The 25252-nt window shown below is 42.6% G+C and overlaps 1 protein-coding gene and 1 long non-coding RNA gene across 2 annotated transcripts; one reads left to right on the top strand and one right to left on the bottom strand.

Annotated features, from left to right (window-relative positions):
• On the bottom strand, positions 1 to 20573 carry GATD1 (glutamine amidotransferase class 1 domain containing 1). The gene is made up of 9 exons (XM_060262539.1): positions 20303 to 20573; positions 14102 to 14543; positions 12889 to 12965; positions 8717 to 8822; positions 6837 to 6944; positions 4920 to 5014; positions 2261 to 2354; positions 665 to 776; positions 1 to 255 (listed from the first exon to the last, which is right to left on the bottom strand). The coding sequence occupies exons 2-9, from the start codon at positions 14220 to 14222 to the stop codon at positions 249 to 251; spliced, it is 720 nt and encodes a 239-aa protein (XP_060118522.1). The 5' UTR covers positions 14223 to 14543; positions 20303 to 20573; the 3' UTR covers positions 1 to 248.
• Positions 13967 to 19388, top strand: LOC132589800 (uncharacterized). The gene is made up of 4 exons (XR_009556631.1): positions 13967 to 14073; positions 15679 to 15749; positions 17434 to 17518; positions 19264 to 19388. It is a non-coding gene; the product is annotated as an uncharacterized LOC132589800 (long non-coding RNA).
• Positions 20574 to 25252: the final 4679 nt, after the last annotated feature.

Raw genomic sequence — 25252 nt, 5'->3', positions numbered from 1 at the left:
TTTAATAGATACAATTCTGTTTAATATACAGACAATTACCTTAAGGACGGTAAACAACATACATTTATTTCAGTGCCTGAATGTTTAATATACCTTCTTAAGCTTTACACAGTCCACCTACAGAAAAATTGCTGCTGTCTGTGACTTATGTATGATGGCCAACCAACTCATCTCCATTAGCAAATGATCCATCTCCCAGGCCAAAAAGTCTTCCATATCCATCACAGTTATAAGGAGGCAGTGCCGCATCATTTTCTATTGAATAAATGAAATGTAGATTAGATCTATATTCCCAAGAGTTCTTCTCTCAGGTACAAGTAAATCTGCACTCTTACAGATTTAATGTAACTATCCTGAAAAACAGCCTACACAACCCCCAAAATAGAGGAAGTCTCTTATACTTCAAGGCTTCCAGAAACTGAATTGCTCAAGCCTTAAAAACAGTCTTCAGTTAGGGACCATTCGAGGTTTGGTGGGCAATTAGGGAGACTGTTTTTAGTGTTTTAGATATGTTATCTAAGTAAGTTTAAATTTTGTAAGCAGCTTGGAGGAGAAGAGGAGTAGGGCGGAAGAAGAAGAGGCATATTTTTAATTGTTTTGATGAAATGTTTCAGGCAACTCAGATGACAAGATTTTTATTGACAATTTCCCTACCTTCACTTACCTGCTACTGCAGAGGAAAATAAGATTCTGGACAGCTGCAGTTGTGGAGTTGTCATTCTGTCCTGTCACAAGGTGCTGGTCTAGGATCACATGTACTGCATCTGCTTTGCTGGCTGCATGGGAAGAATATATTCATATGTCTTTCTGCATCTGCCACAGCTTTCTTTCTTTCTTTCCTGCCCCCCACAAACATCTGAGAAGAGAAACTATTCATATTTTGTTATTCTGTCAGTGATTTAGTGCATTTTCCTAATGTGTTGGACTTGTCTTGCCTATTTCCAAGATATCTGTTTTTACTCTTTCACAAATACAACTCACCAATATTATACTGAACACCATATTAAGTAAGCAATTATCCCCATCAGGCCATACAATCCCTTTGCGAAGCACTAAAGATAGCATTCAATATCTACAGGAAAAGCAATGCAGTACAAAATCTGGATCTTTTAATATGCAGGAATGAATCTGGATGAGAAAGTGAATCTTAATCAGCTTTAGTATCTGCTAGTTGCAACAACTAGCAACAGGGCCTGGCGTGACTTTGTCCATGAGGTCGCAAAGAGTCGGACTCGTCTGTGCGACTGAACAACAGTTGCAACAAAAAGGACCACCAGAGGGCGCTCCAGCAGGTAACCCTCATTCACCTAACTGGGATCTGAGTGGCTTAGGCAATGATGGCAAGGTGGTGAGCCACTAGGTGGTAATCTTGCGCAGTCAGTGCAATTCAAGTGATACTGCCTCTGGCTCATACAGATATAGGTCAATCAGGGCTCATTCCACATCTTGGGATAACTCACTTGGGAATGCTGGATTGACATGGTTTCTCCGCTGCTGCAAGTCTTCCTGGGGTATGGTGGATCAGATGGGTCTAAGTCACAGATGGTGCTTTCAAAGGAGCTACAAAACAATTCTGGCATCCCTATGCTCCATTCCTAAAAATCACATTCTACAGAAAAGTGTTCTAGTGCAGTGTTTTAAATTCCGTGAGGCCTTCTGCAAGGAATTATATTTTGTTTTTAACACAACCAATATATCTAATACTCTACAAACAGACCCATCTGTAGATTGGTGCCATGCTAAGGGAGATTTTTTTTTTACAAAAGGGGGTTTACAAAAGAGCTCTTGAAAACTTAACAAAAGAGGGAGGGATAACTTCCCCCAAAACAGAGGAGAGGAAGAGCATGCCAAGCACCTGTGCAGCTGAAGTTGAAGTGCTAGCTCAGACACTGTCTCTCCTTGTAGGCAGGTGGGTGGGCAGGAACAGGAGCTGCTTCTGCTCCCCTCCCCATGCAACTCGGAGGCAGCAGCCAGGGAAAGGAGAAGGAACAACAGCCACTGCCCCCACACACCACTTTCCGCAGAGTGCCAGAGAAGACGGCAGAGTGGGGGAGGGAGCAGACCAATGAAATTCTCCCCCCCCCCCCCATCCATGAATTTGCCTGTGGTGGAAGGACCAGGACCCCAACTGCAGTGAGAAAGGAAAGGGAAGTGAAAGATCCTTCCCACAAATCTGGACTTGTATAATTAACTGTCAGCAATAGTACTTGAATCACTATTGATCAATCCTGCGGTTCCACATAGTGTTGCAATGACATACCACTAAAGTTAGCTCCAGAGTCTTTTGCAAAGTCTTCAATGATGATGGGCAAGCTGGCAAAATTAGGCAGGCTGATCAGTTCATACACAGAGGGCTGAAAGAGACCAGAGAATATGTGAGCACTGCAAGCTGGCAAAATCAGTACAAGAAGAATTGTTTCTAGACCACGAAGAACCTGTTGATTGCTGGGAGTCTCACACAGAATGCTTAACTATTTGGTGGACCTTGGTCTGAATGAACAAGACAAGAGAGCGTACACTGCCTTCTTTTGCAAAGATGTGTTATAAATTAACAGTTAAAGAGATATCAGTAGACCATGAACTCTTATTTTCTAAAAAAAAAAAAGGTCAGGTTAGTCCACTTATGTACTGTCTAAGCCATTCTCCTTTCATACTTCTGTGCAAAGCTGTTTAACCTCATTTGCATATTTCTATTTTGTCAGTATGTATGTATTTATTATATTGGACTTGCTGGTCATCCTTCCTGCAAGCAGGGCTCAGCGTGGCTTACTTCAGAAAAATGATTAAAACATTAAAATACTTAGCATCCACTATAAAACGGAGATGGATGTAAAAAAAATTTCAATGGCTGCTTGCCCCCTGGGTAGATATGATATAGAGAGGTGGAAAAGGGGGGAGACAGCAGGATGTGAGAGTGCCAGACCATCACTGTCCTCAACCAAATGCCTGGCAGAACATCTCTGCCTTGCATGCCTTACGGAATGGTACCAGATCCCATGGGGTGCAGATGTCCTCAGGCAAAGGGCTCCACCAGCCCTGGCCCTACTTAAGGACAGCTAGATCTTTCTTGGGCCGGGAACCACCAGGAGGTTCTTATTTCTAGATCATTATGCTCTTCCCGGGGCATACTGAGAGAGGCGGTCCCAAAGATATGTGGGTCCCTAACAGCTAAAGCTCAAAACCAGAACCTTGAACCAGATCCAGTTATCCACCGGAAGCCAATGAAGCTTTGCGCAACACAAGCTGTATGTGTGCCATCCAAGGGGTCCTGTTAGGACCCACGTGGCTGCATTCTGGATCAGTTGGAACTTCTGGGTCAGACACAAGGGTGGGCCTGCATAAAGTGAATTACAGTAATCTATCCTGGGGGTGACTGTTGCATGGATTACCGTGGCTAGGTTGAGGTAAAACAGGTAGGGAGCCAGTTGCCTAACCTGGCACAGTTGGAGAAATGCCAGATGGCAACCTTTGCAATCTGGGCCTCCACAGACAAGCTCTTGACGGTTGGGGCCAGTGATAAGGGCACCCCCTCAAGGGCTGAGAGATGACAACCCAACCTCAGCTCCCCTCCCCATCCAGCCACAGAACCTCCCTTTTACCCAGATTCAGTTTCAGCTGGCTCTGCTTTAACCATCCAATTACAGCCTCCAGATCCTCAGCTAAATTCACAGGAACAGTGTCTGACTGACCACCCATCATCAGCAGAAGCAGCTGGGTGTCATTGGCATACTGAAATTCCATACTAGCTGGACAAGGGGCTGCATGTAGATCTCGAATAACATCAGGGAGAGAAGTGCCCCCTGAGGAACCCTGCATTCCAGCGGGTACTTCAGGGCCATTTTCTCTCCAATGCCACCCTCTGTCCCTGGAGGTAAGCCTACTGTGGAATGAGGTAAGCCTATTGGCTATCCCACAAATCCCAATGCTGGGAGGTGCTGAGTCACCAGGTGGTAATCGACTATGTTGAATGCTACTGTAAGATCAAAGAGTATCAGCAGCGCCACCCTGCCCTTATCCAGCGGCCTGCAGAAATCATCTGTGAAAGTGACCAATGCTGTCTTCATCCCATGACCATGATGGAAGCTGGACTGGAATAGGTCTGATGCCAATGTGTCATCCAGGAAATTCTGGAGCTGCTCTCCCACCACTCTCTGTTATCTTGCCCAGAAACAGGAGAGCAGAAACTGGGCAGTAAATTCATAGGGTCTGATTTTGGTCTTCAAGGGATAACCACTGCCTCCTTCAGCCCTACAGGAAAAGACCCTGAATCCTGGGATAGATTGATGATATCTTCCAGCGGGTCTCACATCCCCTTGCTGCTGGTTTTCACCAGTCACAAGGGGCACGGATCTTGGAGGCAAGTGGTCAGACTAACAGTGGCCAGAATCCTGTCAACATCGGCTCAGGAGAGCCAGCAGCAGTGTTGAAGGGGGACATGAATTCCTAGCCCTCATGCCCACATGTCTCAAGAAGGAGACTGAGCATACCCATATCTCTGTCTCCTTCCATAGCCATACCTCCCCCTGCCCCAGATCACAAGGATTCCCAGCCTGGAACTGGCACTCTCAAGATTGGTTTTCATACTCATTCCACATGCTTAGTTCAGGCACATCAGTCACAAAGCAAGAACTACCAAAAAATACTGCACAGTGATTATCATTTTATTACAGTTTTCTTGGGATTATTTTTTTATAACCTAGAGCCTTACAGGACTATAAAATGACATAATTAAAAAATAAATATAGCTTAAATCACTCACAAAAAGAAATGCCAGTAAGATATGTGCCTGCCTGGCATCACTGAAATAACAAAACACCACATGAGGCTTTGGACAAATCTATGATTTAATCAAGCAACATTACATGGGTCACTAACTAGAATGAGAATCCTACCAAAAAAAGTGTCCTGTTCACACTTACCCCTGTTAAACTGTATCCTTCAAATACCCAGGATTTGTCCTCATTTGTAGCACAGCATAAGGCAGCAACTCCATGTCCAACAGCACAAATGGGCTCTGCAAAAGCACACCGTTATATCTAAAACTGGTCATTACACTCTGGCATGTAATGTCCTCACTAATAAAGCAGCAGAAAAGAATTCCTACTCTTGCTACTCTGAATACTATCAGGAAGAACCCTTACTTTGTATATTTTTATTCTTCCCTAACTGATCACAAAAATTAGAGTGATGCATTTCAAGCATATGAGCACTTTCACTTAATCTGGCATATTGATGGAAGAATGATTGGGATTTTAATGTCAGTGAACATTGTGGGGGAGGGGAGAGCTACATTTAAAAAGATGCCAGTAAAGTTTCTTTCATTTTCATTTACCCCAGAAGACGGCTCCCTTCCTTGACCTGGTTTATCTAGCCACAGTAACTGCAAGGCTAGACTGTTGTAATGCATTCTATATGAGTTAGCCCCGAAGACAACCTGGAAATTTCACCTGGTACAGAATGCCACAGCTGGAGTACTGCCCAATGCTCTGTTGGTCACCAATTAGTTTTCAGGTAAAAATCAAGTACTGACTTCATGGCCTAGGATTCATATACCAAAAATGACTGTCTCTCCTAAGATGTCCCTGCGCTCATCTGAGCAAAGTCTGCTGAAGCTGCCATCCTGCAAAAGGGTAAAATCAGCAGCTGCCTATACCTGAGCATTCTCTGTTGTGGCTCCCACTCTGTGGCAGGGCCTTCCTGAGGATGCTAGGAAGGCTCCCACAATTCACTTCCACCATTCCACAGAATGTGTAAAATGGAATTGTTCAGGAGGGCATTTTTGTAAAGGGAACAGGGGTGTGCTACAGTGGATGTACAGGAAGATGCTTTTATTAAAGAACAAGTGTAGCTATCATGTAATGCAATGGCTACCAATACCCCAAAAACTGGGCAGATCAGGTCCTAACCTAATGACCAGCTACCAAGAGATTTGCCAAGCTTGCAAATCTCTGGGAAAGAAAACAACAACCTTTAACGTCATAACATGCCTTCTGTTTCCTCTTCTTCTGACAAAGATACTTTGGAAAGCAACAAAACAAGACTATTGTAAATTCTTGCAAACTAAGCAAGATGTTATCTCCCATGCCAGACTTCCTTGTGACGCTCTATTATGTCATTGCATTTTAAGACTAGAATGGTTTTGAATAACTGGTGAACATGTATAAAATAAAGACTGCTTGCCCAGCAAGAAGAACGCATTCCCTCCTCAAGAACTCATGTCAAGAGTCTTCAATGCAACAAACAAGGGCTGTAGTTTACAGCACTGTTTACTGTATGCATCATCTTATTCTTGATGGTGGCGAAAAAGTGCCGTCACGTTGCAGCCTAACAACATCAGGCTAGCCTGAGCTATCCAGGTCATCTTGTTCTTGCTGCACTGTGTTCTAAATTCTATGATCCAGTTTTTTGATTTCTCATAAATCATGTCTTCTACTGTTTTATTGCATTGTTTTGTAATCCAATCATTGCAGTGTTTATTGCTTGCCTTATAACGTTCCTATTGCATTGTTTTTAGATTCTGTAATTCACATTGAGTCTCAGTGAGAAAGGCAAGCTATATGTCAAGTAAATAACTAAATATGTGCTGACTAAGCAATGCCTACTGGACTATATTAACTGTGCATTCCTAATATGCATTAGTTTTCTAATTGGCTATAGCAGTTCTTATATTAGTGAAGTGAGCAGTGCTTTGCTACCCACATCATCAATAACCTCTCTTTAAAGACTCCTGGACTGACCAGAAACAGAATTATCCATATAATCTTCTTGCATGCTTCCTAGTCCAAGCTGTACAAAAATATTCAAGCCAGCATCAATCCCCAAGGATGCTTACTCACTGTTCTCAGAGCTGAAATGCTGCAATATCCTAGCTAAATAACCACTGTTTGCCAGATCTGTCATAGCACCAGGACAGTCAGGAATCAATAATGCATGGTATCGGGCACCTAGATAGAAAGAACAAAATGAGGTGCATGCATTCTTGGGATCTAAAAGCTTGTCCAGTTTGATAGGGAGGTTAAGCAGGAAAGATGGGGACTTTACCTTGTTCCACAATGGCATACTTTCATATCTCATCATTTCTCCTCATGTCGCTAGCCCAATACTTGTTCTATTCAAGGGCAATGAGGCACAGGAGGCACAGCGTTCTTCTACCATTCCTGTCCATCCTTAAAGGCTCTGTCCTCTACCTCGACTCAACCACTACCTCCAGAACCCGAGGAAGTAAAGAGGGTGTTCTCTCCCTTCAAGGTAATCTAAGGGAGGTAAGCTCTGTATTCAGAGGGAAGGGAGCTGCTGCTCCCCCTTCCCATTGTGCCCTTGTGAATACTGGATGGCCCAACCAGTGTCAGTTTTTATCCATGTCACCACATAAATTCAGCAAGTTACTCTTCCACTTAGTAAGGAAAAACAGGTATTCCTTAGCATGGGAGAAAGGGTTTCCTATCAGGACAATACTGGGATTGGAGGCTGATCTTGTTCCCAGCCCACGATAATCTCACACATTTAAAATCCATCCTGTTCCTATCTGCCACATTCTCAGTTCTGCTTTTATGTCACACTAAAGCAGGAAAAAAATGTGAAAAGGAAGGTTGGTACTGGGCTTTTATACAGAAGCCTACTCAATTCCCTATTGAGTTTGATGGGCAAATGGAAACCAGCATCAAGCCACTCATAAATCAACCTCACCAGGCTTTCTGCTTCCATTTCAGCTTCTATTCTTCCTTAGTACAGCTTGTAAGAAGAGAAACACATTCTCTGTGTCATTCCCTGCTACCTACCACACAGAGCATAGATAGGAAAATACACGCTAGGTGTTTTAATAAGGCCAATTTGACAAGTAACAGTTATGCAGAGAAAAACATACACCATCAGTTATGAAGTACAATATAAGCATTATATCTGCCATAACAAGTGAAGTTTTGAGACTGCAACAAGCGAGAAACCATTTTCCTCTCTAAAAACACTACAAATTCAAAGAAGACATTAACAGCACCAGTCAGAGACAGCTAGTTTAAAATACTAGTACCAAATGCTAACAGCTTACATGGATACTGTAGAAAGAAGGATCTCCAGTTCAGAAGACCAAGCAGAGTGAATGGTGTACGGAAGATGCAAAAGAGAAACTGAGTCACAGCATTGGCTTTTTCAGAATACAATTTCACCTTCATTTGTATGGCAGAGAAAGATGTAATAGGAAAAAAAATCTACATCATAGAGTCACAAAATCATAGAGTTGGAAGGGACCTCCAGGGTCATCTAGTCCAACTCCCTGCACAGTGCAGGAAATTCACAAATATTTCGTCCCCACACCCCTTGTTACCCCTGCTCCATGCCCAAAAGATGGCCAAAAATACCCTCTAGAATTCCTGGGCAAACTGGGCTGGAGAAAATTGCTTCCTGACCCCAAAGTGATGATCAGCATTTCCCTGGGCATATATGAAGGGGCCATGAGAACTAAACACTTAATTTTAACTTGATTTATTCTTTTTACTCTGGGAACTAAATTAATCATCAATATACAGTGTGCATGATCATGCCAAAGGGAAGCACTTTTAAATTCCCACTGATTTCAATAGATATACTTAACTATCTCTTGAATTCAATGGGACCTCAAAGTGCTCAACTTTAGCTTGACATGCAGTAAGAAAGAATACTGTGTTTCTACAGTTCTTCTCCATACAGATGGCAGTGAACTACATATCAAAAGGTACCTTACCATCAGTTGATTCCAGTTTGGCAGGATTGGCATAGGATTTCATACGAAAGTCCTGGATCCAACGCATGTTTGCCTCATTAACATCAACAAAATCAATAGGCTTCCCCTAAGAAGAATCATTGTTCAAAGTCTGACTAACACAAAGATATGCAATAAGCCTTTTAGTTTAAAAGTTAAATATTTAATGTGCATAAGCCAAATTTGATATGACCAATTTTATGAATGTATAAGCTATTTCTTCTTGTGTTTATCATTAACAAGGAAAGGTTGTTCATATGCAATAAAACTGGTCCTGATATTGTAAACAACATCATTTTAAACAGAGACAGCAATAGTGAAATATAAAACCCGCTCTTCTACTGCTTCTCGAAGAACATAGTCTCTGGGGTTTTTGCAATTTGTTTTCCATCACAAGCAATCTTGGGATTGCAGTAGTGAGCAGTTTGATCAAAATATCAACTCTGTGTAAATGGTAAAAAAGACAGACTCTGTGCTGGATATGATTAGGAAAGAGAGTGAAATTACCATGGCCCATATTATAATGCCCATGTATAGATATATGGTGCAGCCTCATTTGGAATACTGTGTACAGTTGTGGTCACCATATCTTTAAAAAACTATTACTAAGCTGGAAAAAATAGAAGGAAACCAAGATAATTAAGCAGTCAGAACACATGTCCTATAAAGGTTAGAGAGAATCTGGGACCTTTCAGTTTAGAAGGTAATGTCTAAGAAGGAAGATGATAAGAGGTTTATAAAATTATGCATGAAGTAGAAAAAGTAGATACAGAACTTTTTCTCCCTTTTTCTCAACGTCATTAAGCTGAAGGAGGAGTGGGTTTTTATAGCCTGCTTTTCTCAAAGTGGTTTACAATCTCCTTCCCTTTCTTTCTTTCTCCACAACAGGCACCTTGTGAGGCAGGTGGGGCTGAGAGAGCTCTGAGAGAACTGTGACTACCCCAAGGTCACCTAGCAGGCTTCAACTGGAGAAGTGAGGAATCAAATCTAGTTCTTTTCAGGTTAGAGTACTCTGCTCTTAACCACTATACCATTCTGGAATTCACTGCCTGTGAATGTTGGCACAGATAATTTTAATATGGGATGACACAGATTTATAGGTCCACAAATGGCTACTAGCCATGACGATTAAAGAGAACCTTCACTTTCAGAGGTAGAAAACCTGTGAATATCACTGCCAGGAGGAAACATCAGGGAGAGGTCTTGTCCTCTATGATCCACCTGTTAGCCTACCAGGGGAACCATTTGGTCATTGTGTGAAACAAGATGTTGGACTGGATGTAATACTGGCCTGATCCAGCAGGGCACGTGTTATGTATATATTACAATATTGTTCCTATATGGTCAGAATCTGTGAGTAGAAAGTGGGAGGAGAATAGTGCAGGCAAAAGTATTTGCACACATACCCCAAAGCCCTGTAGAATAACTTTGTGTTACCTACTCAAACACCTGCCTTTGGATGCTGACAGGATCATGGGAGTGTAAGGGCCATCGCTTGTGCTCTGGATCTAAGCCCATTAAAGCTTTTAAAATCTTGTTGGGAAAAGGTATTGAAGTCATTAGTGTAAATCATCTCCTCCTGAGGGGGCTCTCCCTAGGCCTTTGAAGGAGGCAGTTTTTAGACCTCTGCTCAAAAAAATTTCATTGGCTAGGAATAAGGTGGCGAATTACAGGCCAATATCCAATTTATCTTTTCTAGGGAAGGTGACAGATCATATAGTGGCAACCCAACTTATTTACTTTATTTATATCCTTCTTTTCTCCCAAATGGGGACTCAAAGTGGTTACATCACTCTCCCCCATTCCATCCTCACAATAACCCTGTGAGGTAGGTTAGACTGAAAGAGTGTTATGGGCCAAAGGTTCCCCAGCACACTTCCATGGCAGAGTGGGGATTCATACCTGTGCCTCCCAGATCCTAATCCAATTATCTTTATCACTACACCATGCTGGGCTTCCTGGATAACATATCTGCCCTTTACCCATTTCAATCTGATTTCAGGCCTGTTATGCTTTTCACTGCACTGGTGAATGATCTTTTTAAAAAACTGACAGGGGACAATCTTCCCTGTTGATAATGTTCAGCTCTCAGTGGCCTTTGACGCAGTTGACCACTCCATTCTTAACCACTATCTTGAATACAGAGTTGGAATTAAGATTATAGTCCTTCAGTGCCCTGAGCCGCCCTGAGCCCGCCTTGGCGGGGGAGGGCGGGATATAAAAATAAAGTTTATTATTATTATTATAGTGGTTTTACTCTTTTTTGTCTGACTGGATATGCAGAGTCCCCACTGAGGTGTAGAATCAACTCGAAATGTATCTTGTGAAGTGCCACAGGGTTCTATTCTCTCACTCATGCACAGAGAGAGAGAGAATGAATGAATGAATGAATGAATGAATGAATGAATGAATGAATGGCACTGTTCAGAGCTTTGGAGTTGGAAGTCATCAGTATGCAGATGACACCCAGCTCTATATTTCATTATCCAAGCCTCCAGAACTATGTCTTGGTTCCCGAGACTAGGTTTAATTGACTAAGGCAGGACAAACTGAAACAGAATCCAGACAAGACAGAAGTAACACAGGTTAGGAAGGCACATATTCTAGAGGGAGTTAATCCATTTGTCCTAGAAAGGAATGATGTTGGCATTTTCAGAGCAGGTTAAGAGTTTGGGGGTGCTCATGGACCCTGCCTTGATGTTTGAAAAGCAGGATGGCACAGTGGCCAGGAGCACCTTTTAGTAGCTGCATCTGATTCACCAGTTCTCTCATTACCTAGACTCAGCTGATCTGGTCATGCTGATCCATCCTTCTGTATCTTCATGGCTGGATTACTGCAATGTGTTCTAAGTAGGGGTATTTGGGGCTCCTAACAGCCCCAAATACCCCTTGAAGACAACCTGGACACTACAGCTGCTCCAGAAAGCAAGCAGCCCAACTATTGTTGGGAGCTAGCTGATGGAAACATATGTTTCCCATTTCAAAACAGCTACACTGGCTGCCAGTCTGTTTCCAACTTCAATTAAAGATACTGTTATGACATTTAAACCCTTCACAACCTGGGACCCACATATTTGAAGGATTGTCTCCTTCCATATATCTCTGTATGTATATGGTCATCGGGCACCATTATGAGTGGTCTGTCTGGCATCAACCAGAAACAAGACCTCTTTCATCATGACTCCAGCTCTGTGGAAAGGGCTCCCTGAAGAGGTGAGGGGGGCATCCTCTTTGGTGATCTACAGGAGATGCTGAAAAGCCTGCTTGTTTGTGAGAGTCTAAATAGGCAGCCAACTTTTAAGAGGGAAGGGGAAGGTTTAGGGGTTTGTTATTTTATTTTTGCTTTTAAACTGAAAACTGTTTTTAACTGTTATTGTAAGTCATCTGGAACCACAAGGAAAGATGAGAAATAAATGTTTTAATAAATAAATATAAATAAATCTTGAAACCTAATTCATGCACCCCTCAGCAGCAAAACAGCTGCCCACTAAAAATTCACCAAAGAAAGTACTGTCTTGGGCTTGTATCCAGACTAGATATTTCTGCAAGCAAAAAGCTTCCCACCCATGGAGCATGAGTCCCCTCCCTCCTAACAGTCCCAAATACCCCATCTTGTTCCTGGGGGAGGGGAAAACTTCAAGAACAGGTTTCTGGGGACATTTTGAGCTGTTGTGGGAGTAGGGAAAATCATGCTCCATGGATGGAAATCCTTGATATGTGGAACCTAATATTAGTCTGGATGCAGCCCTCAGGGAGGGAAATGAATATCCCCCCGCACTAATATAGGAGAGCCCCGTGGCGCAGAGTTGTAAATCTCCAGTACTGCAGTCAGAACCCTCTGCTCACGACCTGAGTGCAATCCCAGTGGAAGCTGGTTCAGGTTGACTCAGCCTTCCATCCTTCCAAGGTCGGTAAAATGAGTACCCAGCTTGCTGGGGGGAAAGTGTAGATGACTGGGGAAGGCAATCACAAACCACCCCGTAAAAAGTTTCCCATGAAAACATTGTGAAAGCAACATCACCCCAGAGTCGAAAACAACTGGTGCTTGCACAGGGGACTACCTTTACCTTTTTACTAATATATATATATTCACTACTGATGGTTTCAAACTACCATAGTATACTCTGCAGTTAATAGCAAACACTCTCTCTTACCCCAGGGGTAGCAACCTGTAGATTAAAAGCAGCACTTGCCAGTGTAAAAGAATGAAGGAATGAGTCGGCAGACACACCTGAAAACCAAGAACAAAACACTGTTGTTAAGTGAATGTTTTTCAGTTAATATTAATGGAGTACCCGAATAACCAGGAGCAGTACTGCAGTCCAAACTCTGCTCACGACCTGAGTATGATACTGGCAGAAGCTGGGTTCAGATAGCCAGTTCAGGGTTGACTCAGCCTTCCATCCTTCCGAGGTCGGTAAAATGAGTTCCCAGCTTGCTGGGGATAAAGTGTAGATGATTGGGGAAGGTAATGGCAAACCATCCCATAAAAAGTCTGCCGTGAAAACGTTGCAATGCGACGTCACCCCAGAGTTGGAAATGACTGGTGCTTTACCTTTACCTTTTATCCAAATAAACATTTTGCTCCCATAATGGCATTTTAGTGGTCCACAGCATTTTATATTTCTAAAAATACAAAGATAGACTTCTAATTTTAGTACACGCAAGAACTATGGCAGGTAACATCCAAAGTTATAAATTTCTGCCAAAAGTCTTCATGAAGGCTTTTTTAAAAAGTAATGGGGATATGCAACAAGGAATCACCTCACATAAAGAAAACACCATTGTAAACATAACTGTTTGTATTTAAATATAAATTTAAATGCCCACTTTATTTATTTTAAAGCAGGCTCCAGTAAGGAATATTAAAGAAACCTCAACAACTACCTCAGAGTTTCAGTGTCAACAAAACCGTATGGGTAGAATAAGGGATCTCCAGGGCATGGGCATATATACGCTGAGGATGCTGATAATTTAAACCCAAAACCCCAAATTGTCGATGCTGTGCATGCCACACACTGCTCTCTGTCCACAGTTTATCAACCTTTTCCACAGACCCCTCCCCCCCTTTACGGGGTGAGGCTGTCATTCCGGTTTTCTGGCGGAGTTCATGTGTCCTTAATGTGACACTTGACTAGAAACTGTGCAGCAGGCGCAGCTTTTTTGGCAGCGATGCGGCCGCAGTGATGCTTCTGCCACACTTGCCAAATGCACGCTGCTGTTAAAGGCACAGGGGCTTTGCTGTTCAAAGCGGACGGGGCTGGGGCAGAATTTCTTCCGTGAGAGCAACTCCCGCCCGGCAGCCAGCCAAAGACTCAGACAAGAAGCAGAGGACGGAGGTAGGGAAGAAGCCCGGCCTCGACTCACCTGCAGGTGCCGCGCTGGCCACAATAAGGCACGTGGGCTTGCTGAGCCGCTCCGACATGATGGCGGCGCCGGCAGCTGAGGGTGCCCCAGCGAAAGAGGAAGCGGACGGCTGCCTTCTCATGCGCTCCTCGTCAGGCAGCAGCGCCTCTGCCTCGCAAGTCCCTGAACCACCGTGCCTGCCCACCAGCCAATCAGGCCGGGCGTTACTGCACAAGTGTCGGCAGAGGCCCGCAACTCCGGGGGTTGAGAGAAGGGGCCGTGCTAGACCTTTTCCCCTTGGAAGCTGCTCTTTTTCACTCGTCCCTGTTGCCTCTCGGGGAAGAGCGGAATAGGGCAGAGAAAGATCCAAAGTGTGTCTGCATTGCAGCTGTCTCCCATAACATTGATAGTTGTCATGATTTCAAAAGACTTTACTGCCCGGTGTGTTTTTTTTGTTATTTTCCTTTCATAAATGGAGACGTTGCTTTGTTAAAGAAACAAATCAGTAAGAAGCCGCTGCATAGTAATCCAGGGCACTCCGTGCATTAATCAGTATTATGTCCCCAAAGCCCCACCATTCCGACTGGCACGCTACACAGGAACAAACTGTTGTCCTCATCAGTGCAAATAATTTCCAATTTGGGACGTTAACACTAATATAAAATCCCAAAGACTGTTGCTAGGAGCTTTGAATTCTGGAACTGATGATGTCATAGAGATATTCTCAGTTGACAAGACAAGCGTGTTATATATGGCTGATTTGTTCTGGAGATGATCTGCACTTTCCAGTTAGATTTTTAGAAACCATTTAAATCTCTGTAAGACTACACTGACAGGTTAGTAATGATTAATAAGAAAGCCAAAAGGCAGTCTCCAGAAGATTATAAAGTATACCTTCATTGCAACACTTTCTCCTTAACGTTAGAGCTGTACCTTTCTGTAATCCATTAGATGCTGTTTCATACCAAATGCATCAAAGAAAATGTAGCTATTAGCAATTTGTTTTGAAAAGGCCATGATTGCTTCATAAAACAATCTAGTATTTGTTGGTTTTCCTCCTCCCACATATGGTGATTGAAATGGTTAAAAGGGCCTTTAGGGAAGTGCTAGTCATCAGCATCTGCACTGAAGGATTTCAGAGTTTTAATTTTGAGGTGGTTTTGGCTTGCACTGCTTAACCATAGGAAGGGACAGGACAGGGAAATGACCCTCTGCACTAAGTGGTTATGCATCTCTTCCATAAAGACTTTGCCAGGCCCTGCAGCAGCCATCAGACAACTTGATTAAAACCATTGCTAGTGATATTGGAAGGGCTACTTGTGTATATGATTTCAGGAGCACAATAAAATCCCCTAACGTTTACCGTCAAGTAACTATGTGGTGAAGACATGTTGTGGGTTAGTCTACAAAGGCTGGTTGCCAGGTGTAAATAGATACTACAGACATGGAAAACGTCATGACAGCCACTTTCCTTTAGTAAACCAAGGGAAGATAATATTTTTAGGCATTGTGTTGATCTTTTGAGTCCAAGGTGGAGCAACAGGGGAATGATTCACATGAAGTTGTTAAATAACGGTTACTGTGGTTTTCTTTTGCAGAGTGTGTGCAATGTATATGAAGAATTTTCCTGTTCTTCAGCGACTTAAAAGAGAGGACTTTTTTGATCAAGGTGAAGCCATCTGAATATTTTACTACCTAAGCTTATGCCTGCTTACTTGGAAGTAAGTTCCACTGTATTCAGTTGTGCTTACTCCTAAACAGGGCTTTTCCTGAGCGGGAATGCACAGGAACGCAGTTCTGGCTGGCTTGGTGTCAGGGGGTGTGGCCTAATATGCAAATGAGGCACTGGTGGGCTTTTCCTACAAAAAAGCCCTATGTGAAACAATGGTGATGTCAGGGGGTGTGACCTAAAATGCAAATGAGTTCCTGCTGGGCTTTTTCTACAAAGAAAGCCCTGCTCCTAAATAAGTAAAGGACTGCAGGAAGTTTTAAGTAACTGTTGAATCTGGTCCTTACCTCAGGAGTTACTGTGAGAGAGTCACCCCCGTACACATTTCCTCTTCTAATTTAAGTGTGCATCCAAGATAAAGCAGAGGTTTTGTAAAAATCAAAGGCTCTCCAAAAGCTGCATTATGACAATCATTTTGGAAAGGTCACAGCAAAGCTGGGGTGATTGCTGTATGGACAGGAAAGTCTGGCTCTTTCCCAGTCATGCTCAAATCAACACCATTTCTCCTGCCCCAACTCTCCACAGCAGCCATTCCCCTCTTCCATGTCATCAGGGCTTTTTTTTGTTTTTGCTTTGAAGTTAGTAATTAGCACATTGATATAACATTATATGAATGTATAATATTTCAGTTACCCAATAAAAAGAACAAAAAAGACCTCCATGGGGGTAGACTATCACACTGGGGATCCAGGACAGAGAAAATGCACTATTATATGGAAGCCCTGTCACTGCTATGCTGAACTGACTGCCACAGTACTGATAAGGAAACCTAGGGGGTCCCTTGCTGTGTGGAAGTCATCCCAGGTTTGAGAAAGTTTGTAATAAAATAGGAAAATACTGAAGCAGGTTGGACAATAGTGCTGCTGTAAGGAAGCCAAAACATCTGTGTGGAAAGGAGAAATGGAAAGTATGGAAAGGATTAGGCACCGTCTGTCTCTGCTGCTTCTCTGGTCTAAGTTAAATACAGCAGCAGGCTCTGGTTACATGCATGTAGCTTGTCCTTTGAGACAAATGTCCAGCTTTTCTTTCTTACAATCATTTCAGTGCATCCTTGCCAAATTTTGCGGTTTTCTTGTGTTAATTGGAAATGAACAATCCAGGATTCTTTCTTGTGCTTATTTTCTCCATTAAGTAACTCCACTTTCTCCATTAAGTTACATTAAAGGAGACTGTGGTATATGATTCTGTTCTCTGTTTTTCTGCTGGAAGTGATAAATCAACTGTCTTTGTGCATGTTCATAGGCAGGGGAACAAGAAAGAGGAAGAGATATACGCAGGCCTCAGATTCAGCGGGAGCTCACAGAAGCACAGCTCCTGAACCTTTTTGAGAGTTCCACCTCCTCCTTCCCACCTTGTCCATTGAATAGTAGGTGCAGCTGCATAACAATCTCTGGATGAGCTTCACCACCTATTTTTCTACAAAACAACCCCTGGATATACGTCAGTGCAAAGCGATACATACTGGGGGAAAACTATTCTCTTATAGACGTTAATAACTTGTCTGTAACTTCCTAGGAAGAGATTGTCAGGCAATCCCTTTTATAGGCATATTGGGAACAGAAATAGCTATTTTTTTCACAGTGAGATTATTATTCTGTATTTTATCTTTTTATTTTTCTTACAGCTGGACAATACATTTTAGGTGCATTAATTGCAGGATGCATTTTCTGGGGCTTAATCTATGGTCTGATCATTTGGTATTTTAAATGGTGAGTAGTCAGAATGCTTCAAATGGGTTTGAATGTGCATACATTGCTATGTAATTGCTGGTAAACTAATATGCATATAAGATTATTTTGTAGAGCTAGAGTGATATGCAATGCACCTAATCACTTCCATCTGTGGACAGCTAATTGTGGACATTGGGGCCATGAACAGAACAGACAGAACTTCCTACAAAGCTGAGAAAAGCTCCATGTTTATGACAAAATCTGAAATCTAAAAAAAACTTTTGGGAACATTAAAAACCTCCAAAATGATAGAAGCAGGGCAGAAAATAATGCTCTCTTAGGAGGCATTGTGAGGTTGCTAGACAACCTTAACTGTATTGCCACTTTCAAGCTTGGTTTCTATCAGTAAAAGGCAGGGAGGCAGTGCTCTTTATAGGGCCACTTTGGCCTTTGAGGGAGGACTCATTGGAGACAGGCCCAGCAGCAACCACTGAGCATCTTACTAACCATTACTCATCCTGGTCCAGCTGCTTGCTCCTGTTCAGCAGCAGCTGCCCCACAAAAGCCACTGCAGTTAGCATTTTAGACTAACATCTAGGAAATCCAAGTTAGAATCACCACTCTGTCATAGGAGCTCACTGGGTGACTTTGGGCCAGTCACACAGTGTAACCTACCTTACTAAGGTTGCTAGGTCCCCTCTTTGTCACTGTAGGGGGATTTGGGGAGCATTCTGGGATTAAGTGGGACATTGCATGTGACATCTCCAACACAATGATGTCACCCAGATGTGCCGTCATTGCATTGGCAACCTTGCAGGCAACATTCTGGTTTTTGGGCAAAACTCTAGGATTTTTTTTTTTGCTTCAAAATCAAAGAGTTTGCCCAAAAACCAGAGTGTTGCCACATAACTCCCCCAGCACAATGATGTCCTGTCATCATGTCAGGGTTTGGGGCTGGCTGAAGCCCACAAAAGCAGAGGAACCCCCACTGAGACCTGGGGGTTGGCAACTCCTATACCTTACATGGTTGTTGTGAGGATAAAATGGAGGAGAGTAAAATGATATAGGCTGCTTTGGGTCCTTTCAGTAAAGAAGAGTGGCATATAAATGAAGTAAAGGAATAATATAGCTGAAGATGGGCAGATAAAAGATAGGTGGTGGGTGGCTGGTTAGGAAGGAGAGATGAAACCAGGGAAAGGTATTGCCCAGAGGAGAAGGGAAAGATGAAATGTGTGAGGAGGGGGACACAGAGGAAAGTGAGGTGCCCCCTATAAATCTTTCTAGATTGCCCACTGTGCAGCTGGGTCTGGAGTGGCCCAGTGGCTGGCACTGTGCAGATTTTTTTCCAGGAAGAGACTGCTAGGGGGATGGAAGGAGGGAAAGCAGAAGATGGAAGAACAGATAACGGTAGATTGGGTGGTGAGTGGGAAAGAGAGAAAGAAGCAGGAAAAGGGGGCCCCAAAGAAGATTTCCAGGCCCCACCTGGAGGTTGGCAACTCTCCCAGTCAAACTTTTACAGATCCTTCTTCCCGTTTATGGTTTAACTGTTGTATACACACACATACACCAGATTTTTAGTGTCTTTTTAACTCTTCAGCGCTTTGAGGACTCTAGTTGGAAAAGCAGAATTAAAATGTTTTAAATAAAATATATCAAATAATTGTAGCATGCCAAACAACTTTAAGAGTAAATAGCTTTTTAAAAAAAAAAATTCTTGCAGGAAACAAAAACTGTAGTCTAGCATCAAATGTGATACTGAACCTGATACTTTAATTCCTTTCCAGGAAACGTAGCAAAGATGAGAGAAGAGGTTCAGACAGAAGAGTCTAGTTTTGAGTACCATTTCATAATTTTACTTTTTTTTCATTGTGTGATGATAATCCAGTAAATTGTAATAATATATCACCAACAGAGCTTTCAGAATATTTTTTCTGGTACAACCCACTCCTATTTCTTTTATTATCATTTGTCTTTATGATTCAAGAAAAAGTTTTAACGCAGATGTTAAATAATTAAGGCCTAAGTATACTATGTTTTCCTCAAGGATGTTCCCATGTTAATGGAGAAATGTCCTCTACTTCCTAGGCATGCATGGGCTTAGGGTTGCCAACCTCCATATCTCCTGTTTTATAGCTGATCTCCAGCTGGCAGAGATCAACTCCCTGAAGAAAATGGTTGCTTTAAAGGGTGGACCCTATAACATTGTAGCATGCTGAGGCCTCTCCCCAAACCCTGCCCTCTCCTGGGTCTACCCCCAAAGTCTCCAGGTATTTTCCAACACAGACCTGGCAACCCTAGATGAGCCTGATTCAGATCTGACCTGCAGCACATGGAGAGAGGGGGCTTAGACCTCCCTACTCCAGTTTTTCTGACCTGAACCAGCTCTTGGGGAGGGGAGGGCTTGCACAAGTTACATTTCCACACTGGCAAATAGTGCCCCCAGGTCTGTTTCGAGTACGGTAAGATGTGTGGGGAGGGAAGGGCTTTTTACTCTTAACATATTGCATAATTGAGCACATTATGGACTTAGCCTGAACAAGTAGGGTTGCCAAGTCTAATTCAGAAAATATCTGGGGACTTTGGGGATGGAGTCAGGAGACTTTGGGGGTGGAGCCAGGAGACTTTGGGGGTGGAGTCAGACTTTCCCATTTCCAAAATAAATTCATAAAAATACAGCAATGCAGTTCACCTGAATAGCCATCATTTCCTCATCCCCCAATAGCTGCAATTCTAGTAAATGAAAGTATAAACACACAAAAAGCAGCCAAACTGCACAGAGTTTGCAAGCTCACATTTTTGTGATCTCACTGGGGCTTTACTCACAGGAACTGCTGTTCTTCAGCCTAACACAGGCAAACAAGAGAGAGAGGTGGAGTTTTCCTCTATCCCATAAACAGGCTCCTCTACAAAGACTTTGAAAACAATGCAAAACAAGCACAGAGACAGACACACACTATTACTGCCTGCCCTACAAAGACTTCTGGAAAGTACTCTCTCTCACTCTCACTGGGGCTGGTTCCTCCACAACATCTGACAATTACAGGAGCTATGCTGCTCTCTTTCTCTCTCTCACACACACTCCTGCTGTAAAAGGAAAGCAAAACAAACGGAGGCTCTGCTTTTGATCCTCCCCTTTGAAGTGCTTCCTGCTCAACTTTAAAGGGGCACACAAATACAAAGAGGCATTTCAAAACCGGACCTGTTTGCAAGTTTCTTAACTTGCGGGAGATCTAGAGGTAAGTGGTGGCTGTGGGGGCGGGGCTTCCCCTGCCAGCCAGCTGGCTGGGGGTGGGGGGGGGAGCCTGTAAAACTGGGGGAGCCTGTAAAACTGGGACCTGGGGATTGGGAAGCCTATGAACAAGTTGCAGTAATGTTTGTCCTGTCTCCAAGACCCCAAATTCACCATAGCAGGGCTTTTCTTTTTCTTTAGCAGGAACTCACAGGAATGCAGTTCTGGCTGGCTTGGGGGTGTGGCCTAATATGCAAATGATTTCTTGCTGGGCTTTTTCTACAAAAAAAGGCCTGCCCCAAAGTAAAATACCGCTTTCTTTTGAGGAACACCCACCACCACCACACATTTTAGATAGATATGTAGAAAGAAGGGCTTTTGTGTGCATGTGAACTAAACATGGTCATAATTCTCCAAGTAACAGGCTCCCACCTTGAATGTAGGTAGAGCCCTAACTTGCACCTCTTCTCAAGTCTGTATGCAGAATGCAATGACTCTTAGGGTCATCTATACTCCACTGCATTCAGCAAGTCTTTATCCCCATCTTATTTCATTGGTTGACATTTATGAGGGATAGAAAGCAGGGAAATGATGTGCTTGTTTGTTTATTTATTATATCCCATTTTCCTCCCTGACCAGGGCCTTAGGATGGCTTTTCACATTGTTCTCCTCTCCTCCACTTAAACCTAAGTTACAACAACCCTTTGAGAGACTGTGATGGATCCAAGCCCGCCTGGCAAGCTTCCATGACTGATCAAGGGATTCAGACCGAGTCATCTCAGGTCTTAGTCTGATGCGGTAACCATGTGGGATGAGCAGAGAAAGGTGGGTGGGTGTTGCCAAATTGGCACAGGCTCCATTGCATTGAAACGTATCTCAATCAAAAGAACACTCTGAATCGTAGCACCTGGCCTGACAGATCTCACTTGCATGGAGCATGACACACACCCATCCACATTTCTTGTTCAGCTACATTAGTATGGAGGAGCTGAATTCTTAACCTGAATGCTTTGCCTTTTGGGCAGCTTTCCACTTGGGGTCAAACTAGATTGCAACAGAGTCCTTGTGGCTGCCATAAGGATACCATTGCCATTTTAAAGTGATTTTAAAAGGCTGTGAGGTGCCTACAGCATGCTCTTCTCTTCCCCCCCCCCCCATACCCCACATCTTTTCAGATACCAAAAGAGCCACACAGGGGTGCAGCTGTTTTGACATTTGATAAGGTGTGCAGAGGGGACAAGCCCCTCCACTCACTACACTGTGGAACCAATCAGGATCAGGCCCTCTTGACATTTTAAAATCACCTTAAAATGGCAGCCACTGTCATGTCTAGTTGGGCCCTTGGTAGCCTTGAGGTAAGAAAACATGGAAGTCTGCAAATAGGGTTCCCAGGTCTGACTCAAGAAATACCTGGGGACTTCGGGGGCAGAGCCAGGAGCAAGGGTGTGACAAGCATGACTGAATTCCAAAGGGAGTCCTGGCAATTGCATTTAAAGTGACTACATCCATGCATCTTTTAAATGTCTTTCCTCCATTTTGAAATAATGAAGGATAGAGGCACCTTATTTAGGGGCTCATAGAATTGGACTCCCTGGTCCAATCTTTTTTAAACTTTGGGGTGGGGGGTGTTTTGAGAAGGAGTGCCAGATGCTATGCTGAAAATTTGGTGCCTCAACCTCAAAAACTAGCCCCCCCCCAAGCCCCACAGATACTCCCAGATCAGTTCTCCATTATACCCTATGAGAATCAGTCTCCATAGAGTATAATGGAGTGCTCTGCAGACATTTCCCTCCCTCCCCCCTCCCACTTTCTGAAAACACTTAAGCAGGGGGAGGGCCTCCAAACTGCACCCAAGTGGGGATTGGCAACCCTATCTGCAAATAACAGTAGTCTATGCTATAGCAAAGTTTTAAGATCCACTGCACTCTGGTATTGGCTGTTCAACAGCTTTAAACTTTTAAAGCATATACATTACTAGCAAATGAGCTTTCATGGCCTTTTTCTGCTGGTTTATTTGAGATTATGTACCTGTGGAGGTGTGCATACTTCCCCCATCTTCATGTTTTTACATCAAGTTTTGTTTATTATTGCTATTATTATTAAATGGCTAACTTGGCATATGGTGGCCAAGAAGGCTAATGGGAAGGATCCAATGTATTACTCCAGATATTTCATTTAAACATGAATTAATATTTTCACATTTGAGTGAGGAAAGAACAGGGGCTTGTGTATATGTTCACATATAAACACAAAAATGATGGTAACCATAGGAATTATACAATATATATATATAGTTTATTTCACACAATCCTGATAAGAGTTACAGGTATATTGGGAATCATTTACAATTCCATAGCATATGGAGTGGCCATATAGCTTCTGATGCGAATAACATACAGTGTGTAGAGCGTACACATTTCCAATCAACCCACCCGCCATTCACACAATGGATTTTCAAAGCTAATACTAGATTCAGCTATGTAGGAAAGCCTCGAGAATGCTAGGATACAGCGTTGGGTGTCATACAACACTGTAGGTCACAATGGGACAAGCTAAACTACTTTAATTTTCAATCTAGTATTTCTAGTCTACCTGCATTATTGCATTTATACGCTTTTTAAAATCCAAAGAAAAGAGAATACTATATGGGAAAGGAAAAATTCTTTGCTGTTTTAGGAGTTGATCTGCAGCCCATACAAAGTGTCCATAGAAGCATAGGCAAGATTATAAATTCAAAAAGGTATAAATTCATTCTCTAGCTTTGTGTGTTGGTAGGTTTTCGTTTCCCTTTAGGAAATGTAGTCTCCAACAGCTGACTCCAAAATAAAAAAAGAAACCCAAATCTGTATGTTAAACAGGGCCAATGTGTGTCGTGGCAAGTGGGTCTGTTTATTTAGGGAAGAAATCTGGATGTTAAAATGACATGGTTCAGTTTAAATAAAATACTCCTGGGGCTGTTGAAGTCAATAGGGAGAACTTCAGAATTAGTATTTTTTGCTGTTGTTTTTGCAATATCTTTTACTATGGAGTTCACTTGTCATCCTCCTAAAGCAGATAGTGAATATTCAAATTGACTAAGCTAGTATTCCCTACTGGAAAACATTTCTCTATTATTTCAAATTCATTTATTTATTTTATTTATTTATTTATATTGGGATTTATACCCCGCCCTTCGCACCGAAGTGTCTCAGGGCGGCTTACAACATGAAAATTTATGAAAATAAACATCTAATTAACTATTAAGCATTAATAAATTTCTTAAAAGGGCAGTGAGGCAATCTTACACTTTCCTTGCGCTCTTAAAATAGTTTTAGTAGACTCGTTGAAACTACAATGGCAGAAACTCGCTAATGATAGCACTGGACAAAATGCAAACTGATTTTGTATGACTAGGCATTCTAATAAGCACTATGCATAAACCTCACACAATAATCCATAATTATGCCGCTTCCAATCAAGGCAAAGCCATCAGTTCTGGAGACTATAATGGAAAGCTATAGCAGGCCATTTTCCCCACATGGATATGACCCCCCGCCCTCTTTTATTTTGTGTGTGTGTTATCACATGCTATTGATGTGCAAGAGAATGCAAACGAAATAGCAGATGTTACATCTGGAATAGTATTAGGCCTCCCATTTGAAAATGCCCTACAATTCAAAGTGTTGTCTAGTCGAGGAAGGCTCCATAGGATGGAGTAGCTGAAACGGGGTGGGAGTCAATGTGCATTTTAGCTAAAGGGTTAAGAAGGAATGGTGCAAGAAGAGTCCCCTCTACCAAAGAGAAGTGGAAACTGGGTTGCAGAGCTTCTGTGGAATGTGTGTTGGATGGGAAAGGCAGAATAGTGAAAGATGGAGCCAAGATTTAGGATGAGCAATACAAGAAATTTAGTGTTCTGGTTCGCCTGCTTTGAGGTATATTATATTTTTAACAATTGCTGCTTCATAGACTGAATATTAACCATGCAATTGGAACATTTCCCACTGCCACATATAACAAAGTTAATTGCAAGCTCTACAGGCCTTTCTGTGACCAGGTGGAAACAATGATTGCATGAACATGTTCATCTCAACATATTCGGAGTAGCAGATCCCAAGTTACTCTTTAACTACCTCATAGTCTTCATTAATTAACAGAGTGGTTAAAGGATGGATATTTCCCACTCTTGCAAGGCAAGCCCATGGATGGTTGCTAATATGAATCATGAATTCAGAATATGGAACTAGAGGGTGGTGTTTTCTGGATTAATTAATGTGATAATTAGGAGGTAATACTGTGGGATATCAGAAACAAGCCAGTTATAGCACAAAATAGGTATACCCTATTTGCTTTGGTTTGGTATTTGGAAACTAGTAAAGACAAGTAACTTAGTATCGTGGAAGATGATGTGCGAGAACAGAACTACTTTCCTTACACAGCAGCACTTACATTTTGAGCTGTAGTTGCATCCAATTACAGTAAATATAGGAAACTTAGCAAACTAGCCATGCAATCCTGTGCAGTTACTCTAGCCAAAATGCACTGATTTCAGTGGACTTGGACTAAAG

The sequence above is a fragment of the Heteronotia binoei genome, chromosome 21, assembly GCF_032191835.1.
Source record: "Heteronotia binoei isolate CCM8104 ecotype False Entrance Well chromosome 21, APGP_CSIRO_Hbin_v1, whole genome shotgun sequence".
In the NCBI taxonomy this organism is placed as follows: domain Eukaryota; kingdom Metazoa; phylum Chordata; class Lepidosauria; order Squamata; family Gekkonidae; genus Heteronotia; species Heteronotia binoei.
The sequence above is the reverse complement of the archived record's forward strand: the minus strand, read 5'-3'. Positions and strand labels throughout refer to the sequence as shown.